Below are 23787 nucleotides of genomic sequence, written 5' to 3'. Positions count from 1 at the left end.
AAAAGTTCCATCTGAATCTTAAACAATCCTGGTGTTAGCATGAATATTACAGCTATGAATCTTATTTAGTTCATTATATTTAATGGTGTTCTTGTTTTTATTTCATTGTTATATGACCTCCACTTTTAGTTCATTATTAGAGACTACTATATTTTATAATGTTTTTTTAAAGAAAATGTTGTTCCATTTTATATATATAAATTATTTTATTTCCATCATAATTTCTCATGGCAACTACCTAAAACTGTAATGCTCCCAGCTATATTTGGTAGAAATGACTATAAAAATGAGAAGATAAACTTACTTTTCTTTCTTTGGCTTTGTATTGATATCACCAAGGACCATGATATCTGAGAAATCTATCCGAAATTTGCTGAGCAATGTAGCCATCCTAAAAGTGGTTTTTAAAAAGAACATCACAGTTGACTGCATATCTGAATAATTGTAGTGAAACCTATTACTGTTTAAAGAGTTCACAGTTATCTTTAACAGTCAGTTCTAAATATGGTAACCTACTAAGAAAAATGTAATTAAACTGGTTTCTGTACAATGGTGCTTTGCATCAGTAGACAGCACTTGTGCTTTTGAAAGGCAAGAGACTTGATTCCCAGCAAAGTTTCCTTCCTGCTGCTGCCCTCTATGCTAAATTCTAGACCAGGGGTCCTCTAACTTTTTCAACAGGGGGCCAGCTGAAAGGTGCTGGCGGGAGGCATGGGCCACTGAGGAGATGGGGGTGCGCACACATGCGCACAGCGGGGGGGGGGGGTGCGTGTGGTGAGGCAGCAGCTTGCTCATGCGGAAATTGTTTTCTCCCAGCGAGGCCAAAATGATCTCCATGGGAGCAAGCCACCGCCTTGCCTCTCCAGGTATGCACACAGCAAGTCCAAAACCTCTGAGGTGGGCCAGATAAATGGGCATGGCGGGTCGCATCTGGCCCGCGGACCGTAGTTTGAGGACCCATGTTCTATACTGTTCTGGAAACTGACCAAACGGTAAGAAAGGTTTGGGGGATTAAAATGGGATATTTGCAAAAAAACAGGTGCCTCTCTCTGACTTTCACTAGCAGAAGGGCTTTCCATTAGCACAAAGTCACCATGATATATAATCCACCCATGATGTTTGAAGTTTGTGAGGGTCTTTGGGAGATTAGACACACAATTTAGTCTTTAAAAAACCAGCTGTTGGTAAGTTATTTGAGTTTCACAACAAATGAAAACAGAGAACCAAAATCTATTTCATCAGCTAGATAAAAAAGTCACATGATTAATAGCCTGAATATATAATTCAAAGTAAGAATTCTGGTACATTGCCATTTTGACTTTTCCAACTGAAGATATAAGAAAATTCATGCTAACAAGATATTAAAGGAGTTTTACTTTATTGAACTTACGCTCTTCTGTCATGATCTATTCTGTTTATTTTTCCACCAATAAACACTCTGATCTTACAGTCCTTCCATTTTTTCTTGGTTGTCAGTAGATATGGAATCAAAAGTGTCAAACCTACATGAAAGAAATCAATGTTCACTTTGGAACTGTGCTAAGATGATGCTTTTTCAAAATAAAAAACTATTCAACATTTCTAATAAACTTGCAGTATGTTTAAAAAAAAGCTTACCCCCATCATCAAAAAGCCACCATACATCAATATTATTTTTCCCTTGTTTCTTCAGAAACTGAGAACTTGCATCAAGCAGTCTTTGATCAGCCACATTCAGGGGAACAGACAGGCCTTTGGGATCTGTGTAATCGACAGGTGATATTGGAAAGCAAAAAAACTTTTAATCAGGCATCTCTATCTCAACTGCAGAAGATGGTTTACTTCTTTGTTAAATGATATTAAGTACCACACCAAAAGTGCTTAGGTCTAAATAAGTTGTAATCTTTGTATCAGCCTCCCTCAATCTGGTGTCATCGGGATCTTTTGGACTACAACATCCAAAATTCCTAAACACTGGCTATATCAGTAGGGGCTGATGAATTTGAAGTCCAAAGCATCTGAAAAGAGCTACCAGGTTGAGGAAGGCTGATTTATATAAATATATGAAGATACTGACTATTGAATTCTTCAGAATGCTGGCTTACTATTCATGAGTAGATGTCCTGGTACATGTTGCCTAATTTCTTTTACTTGGCTACTCACGCAAAAAGAAGCAGCTAAACTAACCAGGAGCTTAAGATGGTGTAAAAGTTTAGCATTATGTCCAAATATAGACCTCGGCTTGGCAATGCTCTAACAAGCCTAGCTCTAGAAGCCAATTTCAAATCTTGGGTTCAAACTCCTGACTTCTTAAAAGAAAGACAACCCAGATGTCTCCATTCAGACTATTATAAAACCACTCTCTCATCTGCTCAGCTTCTGGCAAATGTTGCATATACTGTGTTTCATAAAAATGACCTTCTGAATTGGAAAACTACAGAAGGGGGATGAAGGGTTCATTTTAAAAAATGGGCAACCACAATACATGCTGCATTTTTCTAGATAGTGGTCTGAGATAATCAACATGGCATTTTCATTAAACCTTTGGCTCAACGAGGCACATGTGCTTTCATACTGTGTTGTACTTTCAGGAGTGCCTTCAGGAGTGTCATTTAATGACTATACCTTAAAATGACTTTCACAAACCACTATAGTCTTTTCATGGCAAGAAAACGATTCAAATTCCCCCAAGTCCAGTGAATACAAATTATTTTTTCTACTAGTGTTAATAGTGCTTTTAATTGCTTTGTGATATATGAAATAACATGTACAAAATTATAAACTGATGTTTACAATATGGAGAAATGGAATAAAACCAAAAGATGAAAAATGGCCTGCCTTTTTTCAAAAGTGGTTGTGTTGGAGTCTTGACATCTTCTTCCTCTTCTGGACAATATTTAAAGGTGAAAAGACAAATTAATAGATTATTTGTGATATCAATGAAAATGTGAATTCTTTACTTTTAAGGAACAACTTAAATCAGTATAATGGAAAAACATGAATGAATTTGATCAATTTTGTTTATGAATATATGTGATCAGCATGTTAACACACTTCTCACACACACCCCACACTCTACTGAAACATGTTTACCAGTATGTTTGATCCTCCCCAAATAACAAACTGGCTAAATGAAAGCCACTACCAGCTTAATAGAATCACTTACAGAGCAGTACCTCAATACTCCAATTTTCCTGTAGTCAATGATTTTCAAAACATGTTTTAGACAAATTGTGCCTTTTGCTGTGTAGCAAATAAGTCTCCTTTCACTTTCTATAGCAGTGCAAGTTGAAATAGAAGTGCTGCTCATGAAGCTCACATGATCTTGAAGCAGAAGACCCCAATGTATCCATGTGTTCCTACAGATTTTAAATCCAACTTGAACTTTAGAAGTAGGACTATACTTCTTGCACTATTACAGACAAAATTCCACTAAGTAAACTATTACCTTTATGAATAGTAGTTTTTTCACCCACAGGCTTAGAAGTTACTGCCTCAGTCTTCTTGCTATAATCCACATTTACTATAATGTCTTTGGTTACTGGAGATTTTTCTTGGGATGACCATACTTCTTCTGTGAATATGAAAAACATATTATTGAGCAATTCTGAAAAATTAATTTACATGCTAGAACAAATTCATTAGTATAAATAGGCAAAGCTAAAATCAAGGAAACTGAAGTAGTATAGTTCTGTGTAATCGTGAACAGCATGTATCTCAAGAATGTCATTTCCGTACCGACAATCTAAAACGGAGATTACCTGTTCCTCCTATTTTTAAACAAGGGGTTGCGTGGTGTTGTGAAGAGGCATACTAAGTCAAGGGTTCGAGGCAATGACAGTGCTCCTGCTTCCCCTAAGGCAGTTTGGAAAGACGTGCCCCCTCAAGCTTGCTTTCACATCTTCCAACAATTCCACACTAATACCAATGAATGCACTGTAAGCACATCTAGACTAACAATACTGTCTTGCAGTTGCTGATGCTGCTCCCCCTCTGCAGACATGTGCCTGGGCTCTGAAGGCAAAAGTAAAAACTCCAGTGCCTTCAGGACAGATCACCATACTTTCTGAATGGACATCAAGTCCTGATCACATTTCTCTTGAAAAGTACTCAAAGCTGCTTCTCAAATGGTGATGCCCGAGTCTGTTACTTTTCCACTGAGCATTTCTGCAAAATGAATTGGGATGCTTGTATTGGAAGGATATATTGTTGGAGAACTTGTCCCCAGAGAGGAGGATACCACTGCTAGAAAATCGAAGATGGAGTGCCTGGATGTACTATGGATTGTATTAAAATACTTTTGAGGTGGATGAAGATCAACATGGACATATTGGAGACCATTTTTTCATGCAATATAGTACTCAGGATGTTTTGACATGTCTGGATGCAGGAAAGATGTTGCAAGTTAGAAACTGTCTGCTAATGGCCTGGTATCTGACTATTGGTAGATTGCTCATGGAAATCCCACTGCAGGGCAGCAGAATGGCATAGAATGGCACTGTATGTGGCTTCATGTCTGATTGCTTTTTGTGGGTTGTGATTTCTTTACACTTTGTTTAGCCCATGCAGTTTGTATCTCCTTGCACTGCATGGGAATGCAAAAAAAAAAAAAAATAGCCATCTAATGTCTGTGTGGAAAACCAGGGAAACAGAATATCACACCTGGTACTCCAGAGAAATTCCTAGGTCTCTGTGCTTATCCAAGGATCTATTACTGTGTCTAGCTTAGCTTCCAGAAACTTGCTCAAATTCGTACATGCTGTTTCTCTCCCTCCAACTTAGTCAGGGCCCCAAATGCATACCAATCTGATTCTCATGGTGCTTACATGGAGAGATCTTATGAGTGGCGGCAAGGACAGCTGTCTGCCTCTTCCGAAGAATCTGTGATACTACATGGGAAGCAAATGACTCTAGAAAGCAATCTTTGCAGACTGAAGTACCTACAGCAACTGTTTCTCTGTTGAATACTAATTGCCCTATACAGGGAGGGCCATAACAGGGCTCCAGTGACTAGGAGAATTGGCTGCTCATAGAGCAAGCATTTCGGTAAAAGTGGGGGGAGGGGAATGTACCCATCTGCTGCACAGATGTAAAACAATTTTACATACAACGTTTTATTAAGGCGTATACAATATTTAGTGTCTAACATCTGCCTCAAAACCCATGTGTGTGATGCACAGAGACCACAAAGAAGAAAGGATTGTTTTCCAGGTGAATCTTTTGGAAGCCTTGCTTTAGGGAACAGAAGACGACACAACTAAAACTGACAAGATAACAAGGTCCTTCAAGGTTGCTGTGAAGATTACACACAGCCAGCTCACAGAGAAAGGCTGCAGGACATGGGGGAGGAGACTGCCAAGGACTGAAGGGCGGTGCAGGCAGCAGCAGCATGGTATGCTGTTCGGTTGACTTCAGGAAGCAAGATAGCTCATGAGAAGAGGAATGACATTTTTGGCCGCTCTTGCCCAAAGACTTAGTAATGCTTTTCAAACAGCCACAATGAAAACTCTCTTCCAGATTCAAATGACACAACAACCCATTTTGGGAAGATAATCACATGTGTTGTCAGGGCGGCTTGTTTCTGAAGCTTCAGCTACCTTGTGCCAGGTATGCCAGCTTCAGAAGACACAACACTCCATTGTGGCTAGCTATCCATGATGAGTTGTGATGTTACACAAACCAGGTCACTGCCAGCTTTTCTGACCAAGAGTAACACTTAGAAAGGGCAAAGCATGGACAATCATGAGTGGCCTAAGGCACAACGAATCTATTCTAAACACAATCTACACACATTCACCAAGAGCTGGTCACACTTCATATTAGTAAAGGGGAGTGTGTAAGCTTAAGACCACTGTGTTATTCTTTGATAAAGCACTACCATATTGTGTAAACTACCACCTCTACTCTGGTTTTCTTGACATGGCTGCTGCAGTCTGCACTAGCTTTATCAAAAGTCAACACGGAATTGCCAAAGCCATTCTTGATTGCAGAAATCTTGGCACCTGGATCTTGGAACTCTCAGAATCTTATGGCATGTTTCACACAACATTTTTGTGATATTACATTCCTTCAGGTTGCAAGATAAAACACACAAACTGAGACTTGTTGCACTGTTCCACTATTCTATTCCAACTGACCAAGAGTGAAATTTAATGCTTCGTTCATATTTTTCTTGGAGTGTGGTATTATGTCTTTCATAGTTATGTAGCTTAACAACAAGAATTCTCAGAAATACTAGGCAAATCTTCCAAGCATTCTTATGTGAAGGACAAACATGGTACTGTCTTCAAAAACATTTGTAAAATCATGCTGCTGTGAATGTGTGTGACTACAGCACTTTTATCCTTATAGTTTTCAAAAGATGTAATCCAAATTGCATAGGCCAGTTTCAGTACAACTCAGTGATGCTTTCAGGGCTATACTCTCATCAAGAAATATACACAAAATTTAAAACAAACAAACAAACAAACAAACCCACACAATTAGAAAGACTATATAAACATAAAAGCAACACAAATGAATAGAAAAAAAACTGCTTTAGATGACACAGTGCAGCAATATAGCAGTAAGTTTCTAAGGCCATCGTGCATGATTAATCCTGAAGGGCAAACTAACTGCTAACTGACAAAGTCATCAGTGAGAATGTCTGCTCTGGTGTACTCACTAACTTTGTTGACATTATCAGTAGGTACTTGAGCAGGACCTCTGATGCAAGACATCCATTATGGGCAGAATCATATGGGTAAAGGCTTTAAGGTAATTTAGTCCCAATTCATTTAAGGCCTTAAACATTAATACCCACATGTGGACCCAGAAGTCCACCAGTAGGCAGTCAGCTACTTTAACTTACTTGAAGTTTAAAGACTAATAGATCAATAAGAGATATCTGGCCCCAGAGTTAAACTGTAAATTAACTATTAATGAAATGTGCAATTTTCCTATAAAAACTGAGCTTTGGTTGTAGGCTGATATAGAAATGAAATGGTGGTGGTGATGCACCAAATTAACTTACACTGAATGTAACACTTATTTTGCATAGTCAGTTCACTTTCATCCCAAAATGCCTGCAAAGCATTATTTCTTTTGTAGTTCGAAGATACAAAAACATAAAAACTTGCTTTGTAAGTTTCTATTCAGAACAGTTTTTCTAGTAGCTTTATTTTTAGCCGGTTCCTAAGATGCTAAAAGTTACCTTGTCCCTGAAGATGAGAAATATCCAAACCTTCCCTTAGACGGATCACAACCACTCCATACTGAATATCAAAGGCATCACTGCAATGTAACAGAAGAAATACGTTTGTGGAAAACCTAAAAGCACTCAAATATTGAGTGGTAAAAAGCTCATCCCTATGCAAGTTTAGATGGAAAAAAGGTTTGCAACTCCCAGTGTGTCCCAACTCCTGGGGAATGCTGGGAGTTGAAGACCTTTTAGTGTTTAAACTTGTATAGGATTGTGCCATAAATTAATATAGCAGTACAGAAAAGGAACATGATTTAAAGATATCATGGAGGGTCACTCTAACTAACAAAATAAGCAGAAACTTTTCCTAGAATGTTACTAAGAAAGGTCCTTAAGCTAGGTGGTAGTGAATGCTTGAATAGGAATATTTCTGGTGGGCATGTAGAACTTTCAGGAACATCCCCATATTGAATCCCACCCTTATAATATTTTGTTCATAGGCTGTCCTCTTCCAAAATAATTTTTTCCCTTAGAAATGAGAAAGACTAGGGAAAAATCTGGAAATGTGTGTATAAAAGGAACACTTTTCCAAGGGCTTTTTCTCCTCCAGCTCCGAAAGTGAATACATTTTGGAGTATGAAATAGTTTCCTTTAGAAGACAAGGGGTTCATATATTGTTACCTGGTCTTTACTCCCCCAAATTGCTTTCCAAGAACTACTCAATGTAAGACTAGAGATACAAAGTTTCTGGAAATGATGAGGCCATGATAGCAAATAGTTTTTATCCTTCTCTGTAAGTTTTCTAGCATTGCTTCTATTCCTTATTAAGATTATGGGCCTAGTACATTCTTGCTCTCAAGATCCTTTTCTGTTGACCAGATTTGTTAATCTCCAACTCAACTATTTCCTCACAAACAGAAACAGATGCGTTACATCATTCTTTCTGCCTCCAGCTCTTCCTGCTTCTTTTGATTTCCAGAATGATTCAGATGTTTCAGGAAATACTTAAAGAAATTCCTATCAGTAAAACATGAAATTGGAACCTAATTATGTGTGCATAATGCATAATTTGGTTTGCTCATTAAGTTATAATGTCTGAGATATTAAATTTAAAAGTTTATTTTATTTAGTTTGACAAATTTACTAAGATCACTTCCAAATGCTTGTAATTTTAAATGATAATTTTATGAGCAAACCAAGTTATAGAGAATACAAATCGTGTTCTTAAAATTACTAGATGGACTGAATCCTATGGAGATAGGCTTACACTCCTGAACTTGGAAGCTCATTTGGAGGCAATGCAAAAAAGCAGAGGCAGTGCAAGTAAATGTTAGTTCCCTGCTTTTCCCATCCCATTGCACACTTTCATAGACATCTAGCTTGCATGTCTTGGAGTGGGATAGAAAGAGCTTGAAATGGGTAATTTGTATCATGATTACCAGTTTTCCCTGCTTTTCCCAAAATGACCTTCGAGCACTCTCTGAAGGCATTTTCCTGACCTCAGATAATAGTTGGCATGGTTTTTTTTCCTACATTATCTGTAAGAAAGTAGAACTGGAACTCTGATTCCTAACTCATAGGTTAGGATGCTCTCTCTGATCTTCGAGCTGAGAATCTGAACTATCCTATGGCTCCTCAATGTCTAGAAGCCATAGGATCAACGTGACTTAGAACTGTAAAAAACACTACTAAATAAGTACTGAATGTTTTCCAATTTTTCCCCAAATACCAATTTTTAGGGAAAAACACGGGGAAGAGTTAGGGTTTCACATGACTTCAGCATCTCCAAACATTACTATTCCACCAGAGGAATTGTACTTCTGATGGAATGGGGCTTACACATCATCATTCCATATCATTCCCTTGCCAGGAAGGCAGTCTGCAAGGTAGGGAGGAGTCTGCACCCTTCTTCTGGTGAAACTACAATGCTTGACATTTCTGAGCCATGTGTAAATTCTTTTTCCCTTGAGTTTTTCCAAAAACAAAGAGCAGACAAACCAAAAATGTAAATGGGAGAAAATTGGAAAATATGCTACCACTGGCAGAACTACAACACTGGATCTGATGCTATCTGTTTACATTTTCTGAAACATTTTCCCTTAAAGAATGTTGATCTTCCTGGATATGTGATTCCACCTAATTAGGGATCATGTAGCCAGTATGAAAATAACAACCAAATTTAGTTTCTGGAGGTAGTCTAACCTGGATCAACACTTTGTCCTTAACACATAAAACCTATGGCACATTACTTTTAACTTTTAAAACATTCTGAATGAGCTTTCAAACCAAGGCTGTAATATTTTTGTTTTATCAGAGTATGCTTCCCTGTAACTCTCACATTAATACAGAGAATAATGTTTCTGTATTAAACAACCTCACTATGTGTTATTTTTACTTACTATATACATATAGTGCAAGTATAATGAAATTCCAAAGCTGTATCTTCACAATTACTGTATATGCTTATCCTTCTACTCACTGTAGGAGGTTGATGTAGGTGTCGATGTCATTCATATCAGCTGACTGCCAATCTTTCTTAAATCCAAGAACAAGCGTGTTTGGTCTCAGTCGCCCCAAGCCTGCAGCCTAAGAAAAATAACACTTAACACTTGGGGAGCATTATACCTAAGAATATGCTTCTATATTGTTTGTAAAAATGAAAAAAGGAATTCTCCTGCCCTATGCAGACCTGTGAATTTGTTGCAGATTAGAGCCAGAGTTGTCAAATAATCTAGGTACAACCTTTTTCATGAGGGAGAAAAAAATTCAAAACTAGGAGAAAGTAATTATAAGTACAATCTCTTCAGCTGATAGCCCTGTTCCTCTGTGCAAGGAAATAACTGAAAACATATAATTTGTAGGAGTAGATTACTTCTTCACTCACTGACTTAACCTTTCTTGCAGTATCCACCATCTGAGGATCTAGGTCACCATAATATTTTTGCTATTAGTTGAGAACTCCCATCTTCTTGGATAGTTTATCTGCTTGCCTCTGTCATCAGGCAGGTAAGTTGTGATGACAGGAAAGACTTTGTTGCTTTACAATGGGGGTTGAAGGCTTTGCATTGAGGAATTAAGACCCTTTAATGTTTTGCAGTTTTCAGGCCTCTCAAAACTATCACCTACATAAGGGTTGGGCAACTTATCACCTGCCACATGTTTGGGTCTACAAATTCTCCCTGGACTGATGGAAGTTGTTGGTTAAAATATCTGGATGGCCACAACCTGCCTACCTATCCTCTAAGTCCATCTAAGTAAATGCAAGAGGAGAGGCTATATCAAAAATGCAGAAGAAATGTTTTCTTGTTGGGACACATATCCTTTCATTGTGCCTGATCCTGATGTGTAATCCCTTTGTCCTGCTGCAGGGGAAGGCTGGAGTCTGGCACTTGCCAAATTAGTTAGCTCAATGTTTTTATCCCTATTAGCCTGGCTGGTGATGGGAATAATGCCCATTTGATGCCCACTTGCTGTAACTTGCATTCTGGTAAGCCACTCATGTCCCTTACTATAATGGCAGCTATTTGCATACAGGTTTCCTCAGATCCTTCTTGAAATGTGGTAGATAGAAAGATGAAGGACCTCCACTTTATAAATTGTTCATAGTTAGTGAAGGAGTCCTCACTTTTTTCTTCATAGTATAAGAATTAAAACTTGCTTTCTAGTATAGAAGGACAAAACATAATCCATTTCTGACAACCCCTCCTTACTGAACTTTGCAATATTAACTAGAACGGTACCAATTCTGAAAAAAATACAGAAGACACCCACTTACAAATGGAATGTGAGGGAACTAACTGAAAATGCATCTGACAGAGAAGATTACTACCAAAGCCTAAGACTCCTTTATTTTTACCTAAGCCTGTACCTGCATTAAGTACTGTGCACCATCTCTCAAGTCTTCTGCATGTACTGGAGCATAAAAGGCTTTCATTTTATTTTTAATAAGCCACCGCTGGTACCTAGCCAAGTCAGTTGACAATTCCTTTATGGCCTGTCTGCGGGGACCCTAAAAAAAATGGAGGATGAAATACAATTACACAAACACACTCACACTCCTTAGAAGTCAAGCTTCCTAACTAAGAACTATATTGAGCAAGTTCACATATCACACTTAACTCACCCTATAAATAAGCCATGGCAGATAAGTTGTTTGATGAACAACTCAGGGTGTCCCCAGCAAAAATCAGGCTCACCATGGGTTTTTTTCTCTATCTAAATGTTTCTGCTGGTATCCCCATGTCTTTCATGGCAGAACCTGTCTTCTCTCTTGCTCTTTTGGGGGAGATCAAAAATTGCACTGAAATTTGTACGTTTTTGTCAATTTCTTGCAGACGCACAAGTACATACTTATGGCTATCCCATATGTATAGTCATGCCTGGATAGTTCACTTGCCTTTTCAGTTATCAAAGGAATTACAAGGTGTCTGCCTATAGAATTAATGCACAACTGCCAGCAGTAATTTGCATAGCTGTCAACTGAATGGTACCAGTAAATAGAGGAAAAAAGCAGGTGCATGAAAAAGGTATAGGGATATTATTACTTCCTTAGCAATACAAAGTCTCAATTTTAATTGCTGAACTGAAAGTTGTCACTTTCTTTTTTCCCTAACACCCAAGCTTTCTTCAAAAAGGAGAGATATTAATACCTCCCATCCCACTTTATGTGGCTCCTTTTCAGAGCACTTACTGCTGTGATTACTGCAGTTCCCTAACCATTTTTTAAAACCCTGCAAAAATATGATCCAATGTTCATATTTTTGAGAAGTACTTGAAGGTTAAAAGTGTGCCAGTTTAAGGGCGGGAAAGTAAATGAAGGAGAAATTTGCACACCTGCAGCAAATGTCCTGAAAAGGGAATGTGGAGAGAATGTCTCCCTTTTCTGGAGTAGTTTCAGATTCAGGAAATAGGTAGAGAACACTGAGAACTGTCAGTTCAATACTTAGAATTGAGAGGATTACATTGTCAATTAACTGATAACTGGCTCCCTTTTGGTGAAACTTTCTTGGCCACTGCTATCCCCTTTATTGGTGCTTTTGCACTCTCTGCTAGGTCCTTGATCCCTGGCAGCTGTGCACAGATTAGCCGACACGTAGTCTTGCCTAGAATAAATTTTAACAATGTGAAATTGTTAAACTGTACACCCAACAACCCTTGATAAAATTACACTATTAGGTTCAGATAACACAATAACTTACTGTGGTTCAAATAACTGTTAGAACAAGCCAAGGGTTCTTAAGGGTGGGTTGTTCATGAAAAATAAGCCACTGCAGTGGAACTACATAGGTTCAGACAATGTAACAACCTAATATTCCTGGTTACCCATGGTGATTTGTTATATAGTGCAAACCAGGTGAAAGGCTTTAAAACAAAGCACCATTTTTAGAAGGTATCTTTTAGACCACAGACCAGTTATTAGAGAATAGATGTCCTGACTATAAAAGAGACTACTGTCTCTTTTGGCCATGAAACCAGATTTATTAATTTATATATAAGCAACATTTAAAACTGTTATCAAGAACTTCTCTCAAACCAACTGATAAACATTTTCAGTTTTTAGAACGTTTTGCAAAACGAACTGAAATTATGTTTTCTACTACAGAAAATAATAGTTTCAGTACTTTAAGCCTTCTGTGCTTGAAGGGTTTATGGTATCAATATTTTCAATTCTTTATATAGCTCTCCATATACAGACACAAGATGAATGCACAAGAAGGAACCTCCTAACCCAATTTTTATGCTTTTCAGAAACATGTTGCATCAGGCAATCAAGTTAATCACAGGCATATGAAATTATCCATAGGCTCACCATATGTACATGTCCACAGATCATCAATCCTACATTTTTGGTGAAGGCGTGAACAAGATGAAGCAAAGCTGGGCGTGAGTTAGGAGCACCACTCATGACAAGGCATTGTGGCCTAGTTTTAGATTCAAAAGAAAAGTTAGTATTTCTTTTATATCATTTTTATACAGTCCACTAGCCAAAGTTCTCTGGGCAATTTACAAAAATTGACATGCAAAACTTTAATAACAATTTAAATATAGTTACAATGGACCCCATAAAAACAACTGACATTGAAAGTCCCATTGTAGACTGTCAAATCCCTAGGAACAGAAGACTGTCTCAATTTCTGGCATTTTTTCCAGGTAGATCTCAGTAGTCATTGTCTGGATTGTGAGTTCTAATTCTTGTGTTACCCCACAGAGTGAAGTCTGCAAACTGCAATGGCTCTGACATTGATAAAAAATAGACTACATTTCTTAACTCATGGTGCATACCTATGTAACAGTCGTCATTCCCTTTTTATTTAGCTAAGCTTATGTTGCAAATGAACAATGCAAAATGCGCTACTTGTGCTTACTTCACCATAGGAGAACTTGGGTCTAAACCAACAAGCAAGATAGTCCAGCATACAAGCACACTTGAAACCATGCACATTTCAAATAGATACTGATGGGGCCACTTTCAACGGTTTCCTGTTCCGCACAGTGAACAGGCATTAAAAGGCACTTAGCAGTGAAAAGGATATCCATAAGAAATGAAGGCGGCTATGTCACCACACATGCCAAACTCTGCCTAACACTTGTCAAAGCTACGCTTTCAGCACACTGATATATTTGATTTCAAGTGTTTTCACTGTTAAGACTCTTATTCCTGCATCTCAAGCTGACCTTTATTGAATTTACCTGAAATTTTTCACATGGTCTTCTACACCGCTAAGACGGACAGCATGCTGCAATGCATTTAGATAAGTCAGGGCTTGAGTTGAAGATCCCCAATTTACATCTGTAAAAAGATTGGTTTTATATTAAGACAGGAAGAAACACCAAGATAAATGTACTCTAGTCTTATTTCCAAATGATCACAATGCGGGAGTTTGGAGACAAAATTAATACTCCTCCTACTTTACAACTTAAACCGCATCTCAAGTTGTTTAAGAGGCAGAACCTTACATATCTAAATAAAGAGTAGTAGAGTCTGGATTGAAGGCTGGATTGAAAGAAGAAATCTTTTCTAAGATAAGAGAGGATAAATGATACTAAGAGGTTCCACTAATAATTTACTGATAATATGCCTACACTGTTTATTATTTGAAAGTCTGGCAAACTGCAAAACATACATTTCAGACAAGGAGATTAACAATAGATATGAACACTTCTCAAGATTTAAACACTCTTTGCATGTAATAGCAGCACATGGGTTGTTTACACCATAGGCTGACAAGGCCATGCAAGAGTTAGCAAGTGTACTACCTCACACCAACCTGCTGGTTTGCATCCAGTTAAGAACATAGCCCAGGAAAAAATGTTCCTAGACTGTTTTCTAAACCGGATTGCAAAGCCAGAGTGAAAAGCAGGTGAGAAACAGCACACTCCTAACTAACCGTCAATTAATTAAAGCATGATTCATCATTACATTCAAAGATTTTTTTCCCCATAGCTAGATGGGGATTATGGAGATGCCAATAGCTAAGTAGCACCAACCAGTTTCTCACAACTTTTGGCTTTGCTTCACAAACGGGACTTTATTAATAACATGAGAGCTGTAGACAAGGTACCAGTTTGTGGGAGGGTGTTAGTTAAAAGAGTATACGTAAATGACAGTGCAAGGTTTGCAAGTCAGTTTGCAACATTCAGTTCCATAACACATACTCTGGGTTCTTATGAAATGTGAAAGTGGATGAAAAGAATCAAAAGTAATTCTCCAGATACTGTTCCTTTTCTAGATGGTCACAATGTTTTTTTCAACAAACCCATGGTAAGGTCCCACTTTTGCCTCATAAGTATATAGTGTTTTCTAAGGAAAACAACTTCTCCAGTTGTTTCTTCTAGTGCTTTCTCCAGTATTCTTCTAGAAATGGGTTATTGCACTGTATATACCCTAAAGTACGCTGATGATACCCAGCTCTACCTCTCGTTTTCCACCAATCCAGGTGAGGCAGTGGCTGTACTGAACTGGTGCCTGGCCGAGGTAATGGGCTGGATGAGGGCCAATAAACTGAAGCTCAATCCAGACAAGACGGAGGTCCTGTTGGTTGGCGGATTGGGCTTCGGAGAGGATGAATTGAACCTTGTCCTGAATGGGGTTGCACTCCCTCTTAGGGACAAGGTCCGCAGCTTGGGAGTGCTCCTTGACCCAGAGCTTTCACTGGAAGCTCAAGTAACAGCAGCAGTGAGGAGCGCTTTCCTCCAGCTTCGGCTGATTTATCAGCTGCACCCCTACCTGGAGTACGACTGCCTTGCAACAGCGACACATGCGCTGGTGACTTCCCGTCTTGACTTCTGTAACGCGCTCTACGTGGGGCTACCCTTGAAGACGGTCCGGATACTTCAATTGGTTCAAAATAGAGCTGCCAGGTTGCTGACGGGGACTGGACGTTATGCTCACATGACTCCAGTTCTCCGTCAGCTTCACTGGCTTCCCATTGAAGTCCGGGCCCAATTCAAGGTGTTGGTGATGACCTATAAAGCCCTAAACGGCTTGGGTCCTGGTTACCTGAAGGAGCACTTACTTCCATATATGCCCAGTCCCCCCCTGAGATCGGCGGGAGAGGCCCTTCTCCGGGAGCCCTCCGTGAAAGAAATTAGGAGGGTGGCTACTCGGAGGAGGGCTTTCTCAGCGGTGGTGCCTAAGTTATGGAATGCGCTCCCCAGAAAGGTCTGCCTGGCGCCGTCGTTATTTGTTTTTCGGCGCCAGGCGAAGACCTTTTTATTCAAGCAGCATTTTAAATGTTAATATTATTGAATTTTTCTGGTCAGGGCAGCTTAAATAAATAAATAAATAAATAAAGTTAACTAGTTAATTGCATACAGATTCTTGCTGTGAAAAAGAAAAATGTATACGAAATAGACTAAAAATATTATTTAATAGAGTTTATAATTGCTCCAAAACATGCACCTACCTGGCTTCTTGTAAGTTACATAAATGTAGAGTCCTAGAACGATGACATAAGTGAGCAGTGCAGCCCACCAATTAATAACAAACATCACTAAACAGCAAAGAATTGCTCCTATTAGAGATACCCACATGTTGTAGTACTTAAAAGCAGGGCGCCAGCCTGTTTAAAAAGAAATATGTTTATGAATGGAATGTATCTGAATATATCTTCAGTTTGTATCTGAAACCCCTGTGGCATTTTAATATTGTATACACTATCCTTTCACAACCTAGTGCCCTGGCAGATGCTTTAAACAATAATTTCTAGCATTCTTGATCATTGGCCATGATGGTTATAATTGATAGGACTGGACATTCCAAACATTTGGAGGGTGTTGGGTTGGAGAAGCCTGGTATATGCACATAAGTTGCCAACATTCTAGCTATATGTGCTGTTTTCATATTTATAAGTACCAAGAAATTATACAGAAACATCAGTTATCTGTAAAAAAATGAACAAGGAAAAAATAATGATTTTTTTTAAACTTTCAAGGTACTTTGATGACTTTCTACTCACAACTTAGACAGTTTGAAATACAAATTTTAATTCTTTCTAGTTAAACTATTTGTTCTATTACTTAAGTTTAAATTACATTTTCTTTAAAATGCATCTTGATGAGAACAGCAATGTAGAATTCATACCTGGAGATTTTGCAAGTGAAGCATGGAATACAGAGAAGTTAATTAAGGCATAGGAAGCCAAGAAGAAGTTGGAGATAATTGGAGCAATTACATTCAGTTCAGCTGTAAATATAGAAACACACAATTATATTGTTACAATAAATAAGTATATGTAACAGCTGTTCTTTAAATGTATATTCTTGCACTCCTGCACATATGGCAAGGCCTGCAAAAACCACAGATGTAAACTTACAAAAAGCTCTACAAGATTAGAATTGATGCCCTTCCTTTTCATGTGCAGAAGTGCTACATACTGGAAGTGAGGAGACAGAACCTGTGCTTTCCTAATAATTTCTTATTTAGTAGCCAACAGAGAGCTACTAAACAGGTATCTCCAAATGCGAGGGAGCAATTCCTGAACTGAACTGACAAGATGGCAGGTAGTCCATGTGACAGCACAGAATACCCACATAGTACTGGCAGGTATTCTTTTTACTCATTTTAAATTTTGTGCAGTCCCAGTTAGTGGTGGGAAGAAAGCTAGCTGGTCAGGAGGAACCAAACAGATCCTTCTTAAGGAACCAATCACAACTAACTATAATACAGCAATTAATCCTCACAACCATGCTATGAGAAGACAGGAAAAGATTCTACGGTGTTTCCTGAAACCTTTATAAAACTGGAGATTATAAATCCTGGGGACTTTTTAGAATTGGTAATGATGGAAAAAAGGATGTGAAGTTGCTATCTGTTCTGACAGAGTTCCATAAAGCTCACATCAACCTAAAATGTTTTATAGGCCGGCTACTACTGCCCAAGCTGCAGTCTAAGGAGACAAACATTCTTCCTCAGCAACTGAAGCAAGCTTAACCATGGCAGGACCCAAGGAAGCCAATGCTTATGCAAGAAGGCACTGACAGTGGATGCAAAGTGATGCAATGGAAGTGGAAGACAGTGGATGCAAAGTGAAGGAATGAAATATTCTTGGAAATTTGAGGGAGATGTTCCCTTCTGCAGCTGCTCTATCACAGAAAGAAACTGTGCAGGAAGGTGATATGTTCCTCCCACTTTCATGCACACACAGAGTTCTTCTGCACTCAGCGTATGGGTTTTACTTATTATAGTTTTATACTACCCAAGAGCAAAATTCTCTAGAGAGTTCGCAACTTTGAGGTCAAGTGCCTAAATCTAACACAGCTTTCTAGAAGACCCTATCTATGCTTTATAAAGTATTTTCTCAGATGCTGATTGCACTGGACACAAAAAATCCCTATCTGACTCATAGACAAAAACAGTTTAGACCTTACAAAATAAAGAAACAGAAGGCTAGTTCATGCATCCTTTAGCAAGCACTTGCTTTGCACATGAAAGCATGTTTTATGAAGCAGCTATTTTAGGTCAGCTACCAGTTTTGTGGGCACAGTTAAGTATTAAGATAAGACAAATGTCAGTTTTGGTATCTCTTCAACATATCAGCTGACCCCATTACTTAAAGGTTAAAGTATCTTTTCTGTAATCAGCAATTTTTTCTGAGATGTACTAAGGCTCAAGTTGCTAAAAAAATGTTCAAAACAGCATCAAATTTCTCACATAAAGCGGACAAGAAAATAGCATATGTAGAACAGCTTTTAAGTAACTGTCCTACTTGTACAGGGCTACTGCTAACAATGAATCTCAAGCAACACTGATTTATTGGCACTTTTATTCACCTTACAGCCATGGAAAACAATTCATATAGCTTAACTTATAGTTTAATACTTTAATTTCTAGCTTGCAATAAATGCATACATGTAAACAAGAGAGATGTACATAATTTATTGATAAATACTTGTGCTTGGGATACCTTGAGAGATGTATAACGTTGGACAAGAGTCTGCTACTTAGCTGAAGTAACTAAGGGTGTGATCCAGTGTCCTCCACCCTTGAAGCATGGAGCTACATACTTCAAATGCACATCATTCCATGCCTCCTGCCCAAAAATAACTGCTTTGGTGGAGCCTCACAGAGGGGAAACAAAGAGGTTGAAGTATTATTTGACTATGGCAAAGTATTATTTGACCCAGCCTTCTCCCCTGAAAACCCTCACACCCTGTCAGTGTGCACTCTCTCTCTAGTACACTCTCTCTCCCCGCTCCAATTTCTGATCTCAAAGAAGCAGCTGGGGCAGTACAGGGGCTCCACATTTATCCAGAGCTGGCATTCCAAATATTCCTATGGGCACCTAGACAATGTTGTGAGACCACAGGACTCACAACAATCCATTGCCTATGTAGTCAAGGTGAGTAAGTTGTGTGTGTCGTTCTTAAAGGTAAAGGTTTCCCCTTGATGTTACGTCCAGTCATGCCTGACTCTAGGGGGCGGTGCTCATCTCTGTTTCCTAGCCAAGGGAGCCAGCGTTTGTCCACAGACAGTCTCCGTGGTCATGTGGCCGGCGTGACTAAACACTGAAGTGCACAAAATGCTGTTACCTGCCCACCGAAGTGGTACCTTTGTATCTACTTGCATTTGCATGCTTTCGAACAGCAAGGTTGGCAGGAGCTGGGACGGAGCAACGGGAACTCACCCCATTGTGCAGATTCGAACCGGCGACCTTTTGAGCAACCAGCCCAGCAGCACAGCGGTTTAAACCACTGCGCCACCTGCAGTCCCTTCTTAGCTTAATGTCGTTCTTAGCTATGTTTTAAACAACAAATCTGAACCTTAAATAATGTAAATCAGTTGTGGAAGTTATTCTGTAGATATGAATCATGCAGAGCTACTTAAATTGTCACACTAAGTCATTGGTTTTACCTCCAAACATACAACAGGCAAACGGTTATAGGCTGCCTTCAACTTTCTTCTTCTTAGTTTATAAATATTCTCTATCTCAATAGTGCATCAACCACTGAAAGTAATGACCATAACTACAATTTGTTAATTTGGATATCATGTCACACCACAGTTAAGCTTCTGCTGTTAAAAATGGATAGGATGTCTGCACTGATATTAAAATCATTCCACAAATGCAAATAGGCATATTCAATAGCATTTTTAAAGCAACCACATACTACATCCTGCAAGTATAGTCCAAAAGGGCTGGAACACTACAATTTATTTATTGCATCAAACTTGAAGTGACAATGTTATTGCAAATGCATTTTCAGTTCTAACAAAGATATACTAACCATAGTATTGTTTTGTTTGACCTGCATCTAGTAAGAAAGCTCTCAACTATAGAACAGAAGCCATTATAGAAGAAAGTGGTTTTCATTGGTCCCCTTCAAAAAATTGTCTTTGTACCGACAACTTACAATCAAACGGAAAACCATTATATGGAACTAGGACACATGAACCATACCACATGATTCAAAGAAAGTTTAAGAAATAAGGAGAACTATTTATAATGAGAAGCAGCATATAAACTAACCAATCAATATAAATCCAAGAGCAATCAAGAAGGTCAGAAGATAACCCCTCAAAGGTTCGTTATTCTTCCCATAGCCTTTAGCAAACATCAGGAAACCGGGATAAATATTGTCTTTACACAAAGCCTAGAGGAAATAGAAAGAGGTAAAACATTGTCATATAATGGTATAAATCAAGACATAAAATTTTAATATAAGGCTCAGCACACATGGCCATTTGAAGAGTATAAGTAGCATCATAGCTCACCAATTCAAAATGGCCTTAAGTACCATGAGAAAAGTATGGCCAGTACAAAACTACAGATATTGTTAGATGCAGCTATAATTTATTGTAATGAATAATCATTTTAAAGTGTTAAAGAAATTATGAGTGTTTACAGTTTTTGGGTTCCAGTTGATAGTGGTAACTGGTTAAATGTATTAATATAAGAAAGTCTGAAAGCTTTCTTTTAATTATTATGAATGCCAATCTACCAGTAAAAATATTCTTATTCTTTATTCTTATCTCAGTTCAAGTTCAGTTATAGGGTCAAATTATAAATATCTTAGAAAAAATTTATAAACCTCAAGTTTTGGAAAAGTCATTTTTGAAACTCTATTTAAAATCAAATATAAATATGATCACACTGACTACAAATGAGTTAAGTTTCTTACCTGGAAGATTTTAGGTGCACTGACAAGAGAGGCTAATGCGGAAGAAAGGGTGGCAGAAAATATGCCAGCTGATATCAGAGGTGCAAATCCTGATACCATACTCATTACCTGGAAGTAAAACTTAACTTTAATAAAGGCAGACCTAACATTTAAGCAGCATTGGTGCAAAATCATGTAAAAATTAAATCCTATGTAAATTGCTATGAGAACCATTCAGTATTTAGATAAAGCAGTACTTTACTTTGTGAAGAACTTGTGGCTGAATTTGTTTTTCCCAGTTCCCTCCCATCTGTTTTGTCATTTTGTACTGTGCTGATTTTATTGGGTATGTGCAGGCAGGGACTCTGTGCGCACACGCACAGTCATGTGTGTTTTAAATCTCTCAGCAGATCCTAGAAAACTTTAGATGTTTTATAAATGATCATACATGTTTATTATTTCCTGACTTTGGCAGAACTATGTTTGATTACCATTTCTCAAAATAGTGAATGCAGTATAACAGGCTAAATACAGCATTGAAGAATCTTGGACCCCTAACATCATTATTAGGTTTTCAGGCATGAGATCTTTCAAAAAAGACAAGTGACTGTCAGGATTTGAAGCCCTGACATAGCTTTCCCAATGACAAGCAGCATGTTTCCCTCTGCAAGTGCCTGCAGGACTGCTAAGACACTTGGGTACTTGCAAGGATCGGTGCCTGTCCAATCATGCAGCACAGCTGGCAGTCCTAGAAGGTTCTACAAAAGGCTTTCCTGTGTTGCTCAGCTTGGTCACAGTGACACAGACTTCTGTGGGAAATTCCGTGTACCTGATTCTGCTTCTAATCTTGTCTTTGATTTCTGCCAGCTCCTGCTTCCCTTCAGCCTGATCCTGCCTTGCCAAGTACTTGCCCTCTCTGACTTGGCCCCTGGGCCTGCTTTGTTTACCAGTATCTGATCTCAGCTTGCCTTTGGTCCTGCCATGCCTTATCAGTAGGTATGCCCTTGCCTGTTCCTGATTGTCTTTGCTTATGGACCTACCATGCCATGTTAGCATCTGACTCACTTGTTCCTGACTCTGCCTTTGGTATGTCTTGACAGTTATCTGACCCTTGCTTGTTCATTACTTTGCCTTTGTCTCTGGCCCTCTTAGATTCAACTATGTCCACCATCAACCCTGCTCCTAGTGTTCCATGAATGGACATCTACCAACTCTATCCGAGACCTCAGTTTGCTGTGGAAAAGTTAAGCAGTGCAGAAAAACCTTGTAGAGAGCCTTCCAGAACTCCCAGCTGTACTATATGATTATACACCTCTGATCCCTTAAGTGCTTATAGACATACCCCTGGTTCTGCAGGCACTTGTAGGGTGAAATGTGCTGTCCTTACCAGAGGGAGCTGTGTCACAGCTTCAGATCCTGTAGTGACAATGCCATACAATAATACAGAAACTACACAACTTTGTATCCTTTAATGAATTTACTGCAAGAGCCGCACAGAAAATAGCTATGCTTGGTAGATTCTGCACAAAAGTATTCAAACAGGAGAACATTTCCAGGGTCTCCCTTGTACATGCTGAAATCAAATTTTAGCAGGTGTGAAATTGTGCATTTTCAAGATACTGATAATTTAATATCCGTACAGCTGTACGGCACGTAACAGATTTCAAACAAGGTAATTCCTTTAAAGGTAATATCCTGTTAATGTTCAAGCTCCTAAAAGCTGGCAGGGAAGGCCTGGTTGGTGACAAGAAGATGGGCCTTTTCAGTGGTTCCCCCCTTCCCCCATTATGAAACAAGCTCCCCACTGGGCCCACCTGGCACCAACTTTAGTATCTTTCTGGTGTCAGGTTATAACTGTCCTCTACCCCAGGGCATTTAAATAGTTACTACTAAACTGGGGCTTTGTTGGCTGCCTAAAGAAGTCTTAGTATTTAATTTGTATAAGTTGCAGTTTTTTAAAATTTGCTTTAAATTTTCTTTTTATGAAGTTTGTATTGAGGTTTGTATTTTATATTGTATTTTACACGCTGTAAACCACCAAGAGAGATTTGGCTATTGGGTGGTATAGAAATAAAATAAATAAAAACTCAAGTATTTAAAAATTATGTACTGTCCCTGTATGGAATTCATATTCTTGTAGACAAATTTGCCTTGCTTCTGTAGCATCAAATTAGCAGAATGTATTCCCATTTCCAACATCATAGCACAAACAAGAAAAAATACTTCCTTCTAATTTGTTCCTCCATTTATATCAAGTAGTTCATTTATTTTGTAAAGCATGCACAAACTATCTTAAGCTATCTTAAGCAAACGCTCAGCAGATATTCCCAAGAATTAGAAATCACTGCTTACTTGGAAGCTGTTCATGAGTCCATAATGACATTTCCTCTTTTCACAGGAGGAGAAATCAAAGTTCAGCTTACATGCCGCAGTAGTACAGTTTGTCAGCTCATAGATAATTGTGTCATTAATGCTCCCTGTGGCATCCCGAACAACACAAGCACCTGGAGAAGAAGGTGCAGGAGTAATGACCTTTCAAGAAGTAAAGCAATCTACACTTCAGCTGTTTCCAATATATTGTAGGGAAAAAGGACAATTTCAATTAAGTTACTTCTGAAACACACATATACCCCACAACCTCCCATATCTATAACATCTATAAAATGGAACACTTTAAGTAGACAGTTCAATTTAGAGCCACAGCACTGTTGACAGAAGCATCATTAACTGTGCACCCTAGATATGCCTGCTCAATAGGTAAATCCTATCTTCACCAGTAATTACTTCCAAGGAATGGTATATGGGATTGCAGCCTCAGGCACTGTTGACAATGCCTGTTAATCTATTTATTCTGCATACAAGTTGCTGAAGCATCATGAGAATCTCAGTTTTTTTAACAATATGTAGACTCATTGGTAAGAACTGAGACATGATAAAACTGTTTCTGGTGAATAAATAAAACAGATAACTATGCCAAGGAGTTGGAGTCACAAAAGGTAACTGGATTGTTTTATGAAGGAATTTGTATA

General features: G+C 38.5%; 1 protein-coding gene across 3 annotated transcripts in view; it reads right to left on the bottom strand.

Moving 5' to 3' along the window:
- The window catches only part of SLC12A2 (solute carrier family 12 member 2), a 68682-nt gene that overhangs the window by 6056 nt on the left and 38839 nt on the right, over positions 1 to 23787 (bottom strand). For 2 of the 3 annotated variants that reach the window (XM_044446251.1, XM_044446253.1), the window contains exons 10-24: positions 23111 to 23262; positions 20780 to 20887; positions 20128 to 20251; positions 16743 to 16844; positions 16066 to 16221; positions 13850 to 13949; positions 12969 to 13080; positions 11028 to 11168; positions 9639 to 9745; positions 7172 to 7251; positions 3428 to 3553; positions 2818 to 2865; positions 1618 to 1740; positions 1391 to 1502; positions 305 to 391 (exon numbers count right to left, since the gene is read on the bottom strand). In XM_044446251.1, the coding sequence (XP_044302186.1) occupies positions 305 to 391; positions 1391 to 1502; positions 1618 to 1740; positions 2818 to 2865; positions 3428 to 3553; positions 7172 to 7251; positions 9639 to 9745; positions 11028 to 11168; positions 12969 to 13080; positions 13850 to 13949; positions 16066 to 16221; positions 16743 to 16844; positions 20128 to 20251; positions 20780 to 20887; positions 23111 to 23262 (1678 nt within the window). Of the gene's footprint in view, positions 1 to 304; positions 392 to 1390; positions 1503 to 1617; positions 1741 to 2817; positions 2866 to 2893; positions 3339 to 3427; positions 3554 to 7171; positions 7252 to 9638; positions 9746 to 11027; positions 11169 to 12968; positions 13081 to 13849; positions 13950 to 16065; positions 16222 to 16742; positions 16845 to 20127; positions 20252 to 20779; positions 20888 to 23110; positions 23263 to 23787 lie in introns of those variants that run through there. The other variant, XM_044446252.1, reaches the window with a different exon arrangement.

Source organism: Varanus komodoensis, unplaced genomic scaffold (genome assembly GCF_004798865.1).
Source record: "Varanus komodoensis strain SLA01 unplaced genomic scaffold, ASM479886v1 scaffold5, whole genome shotgun sequence".
In the NCBI taxonomy this organism is placed as follows: Eukaryota; Metazoa; Chordata; class Lepidosauria; order Squamata; family Varanidae; genus Varanus; species Varanus komodoensis.
The sequence above is the reverse complement of the archived record's forward strand: the minus strand, read 5'-3'. Positions and strand labels throughout refer to the sequence as shown.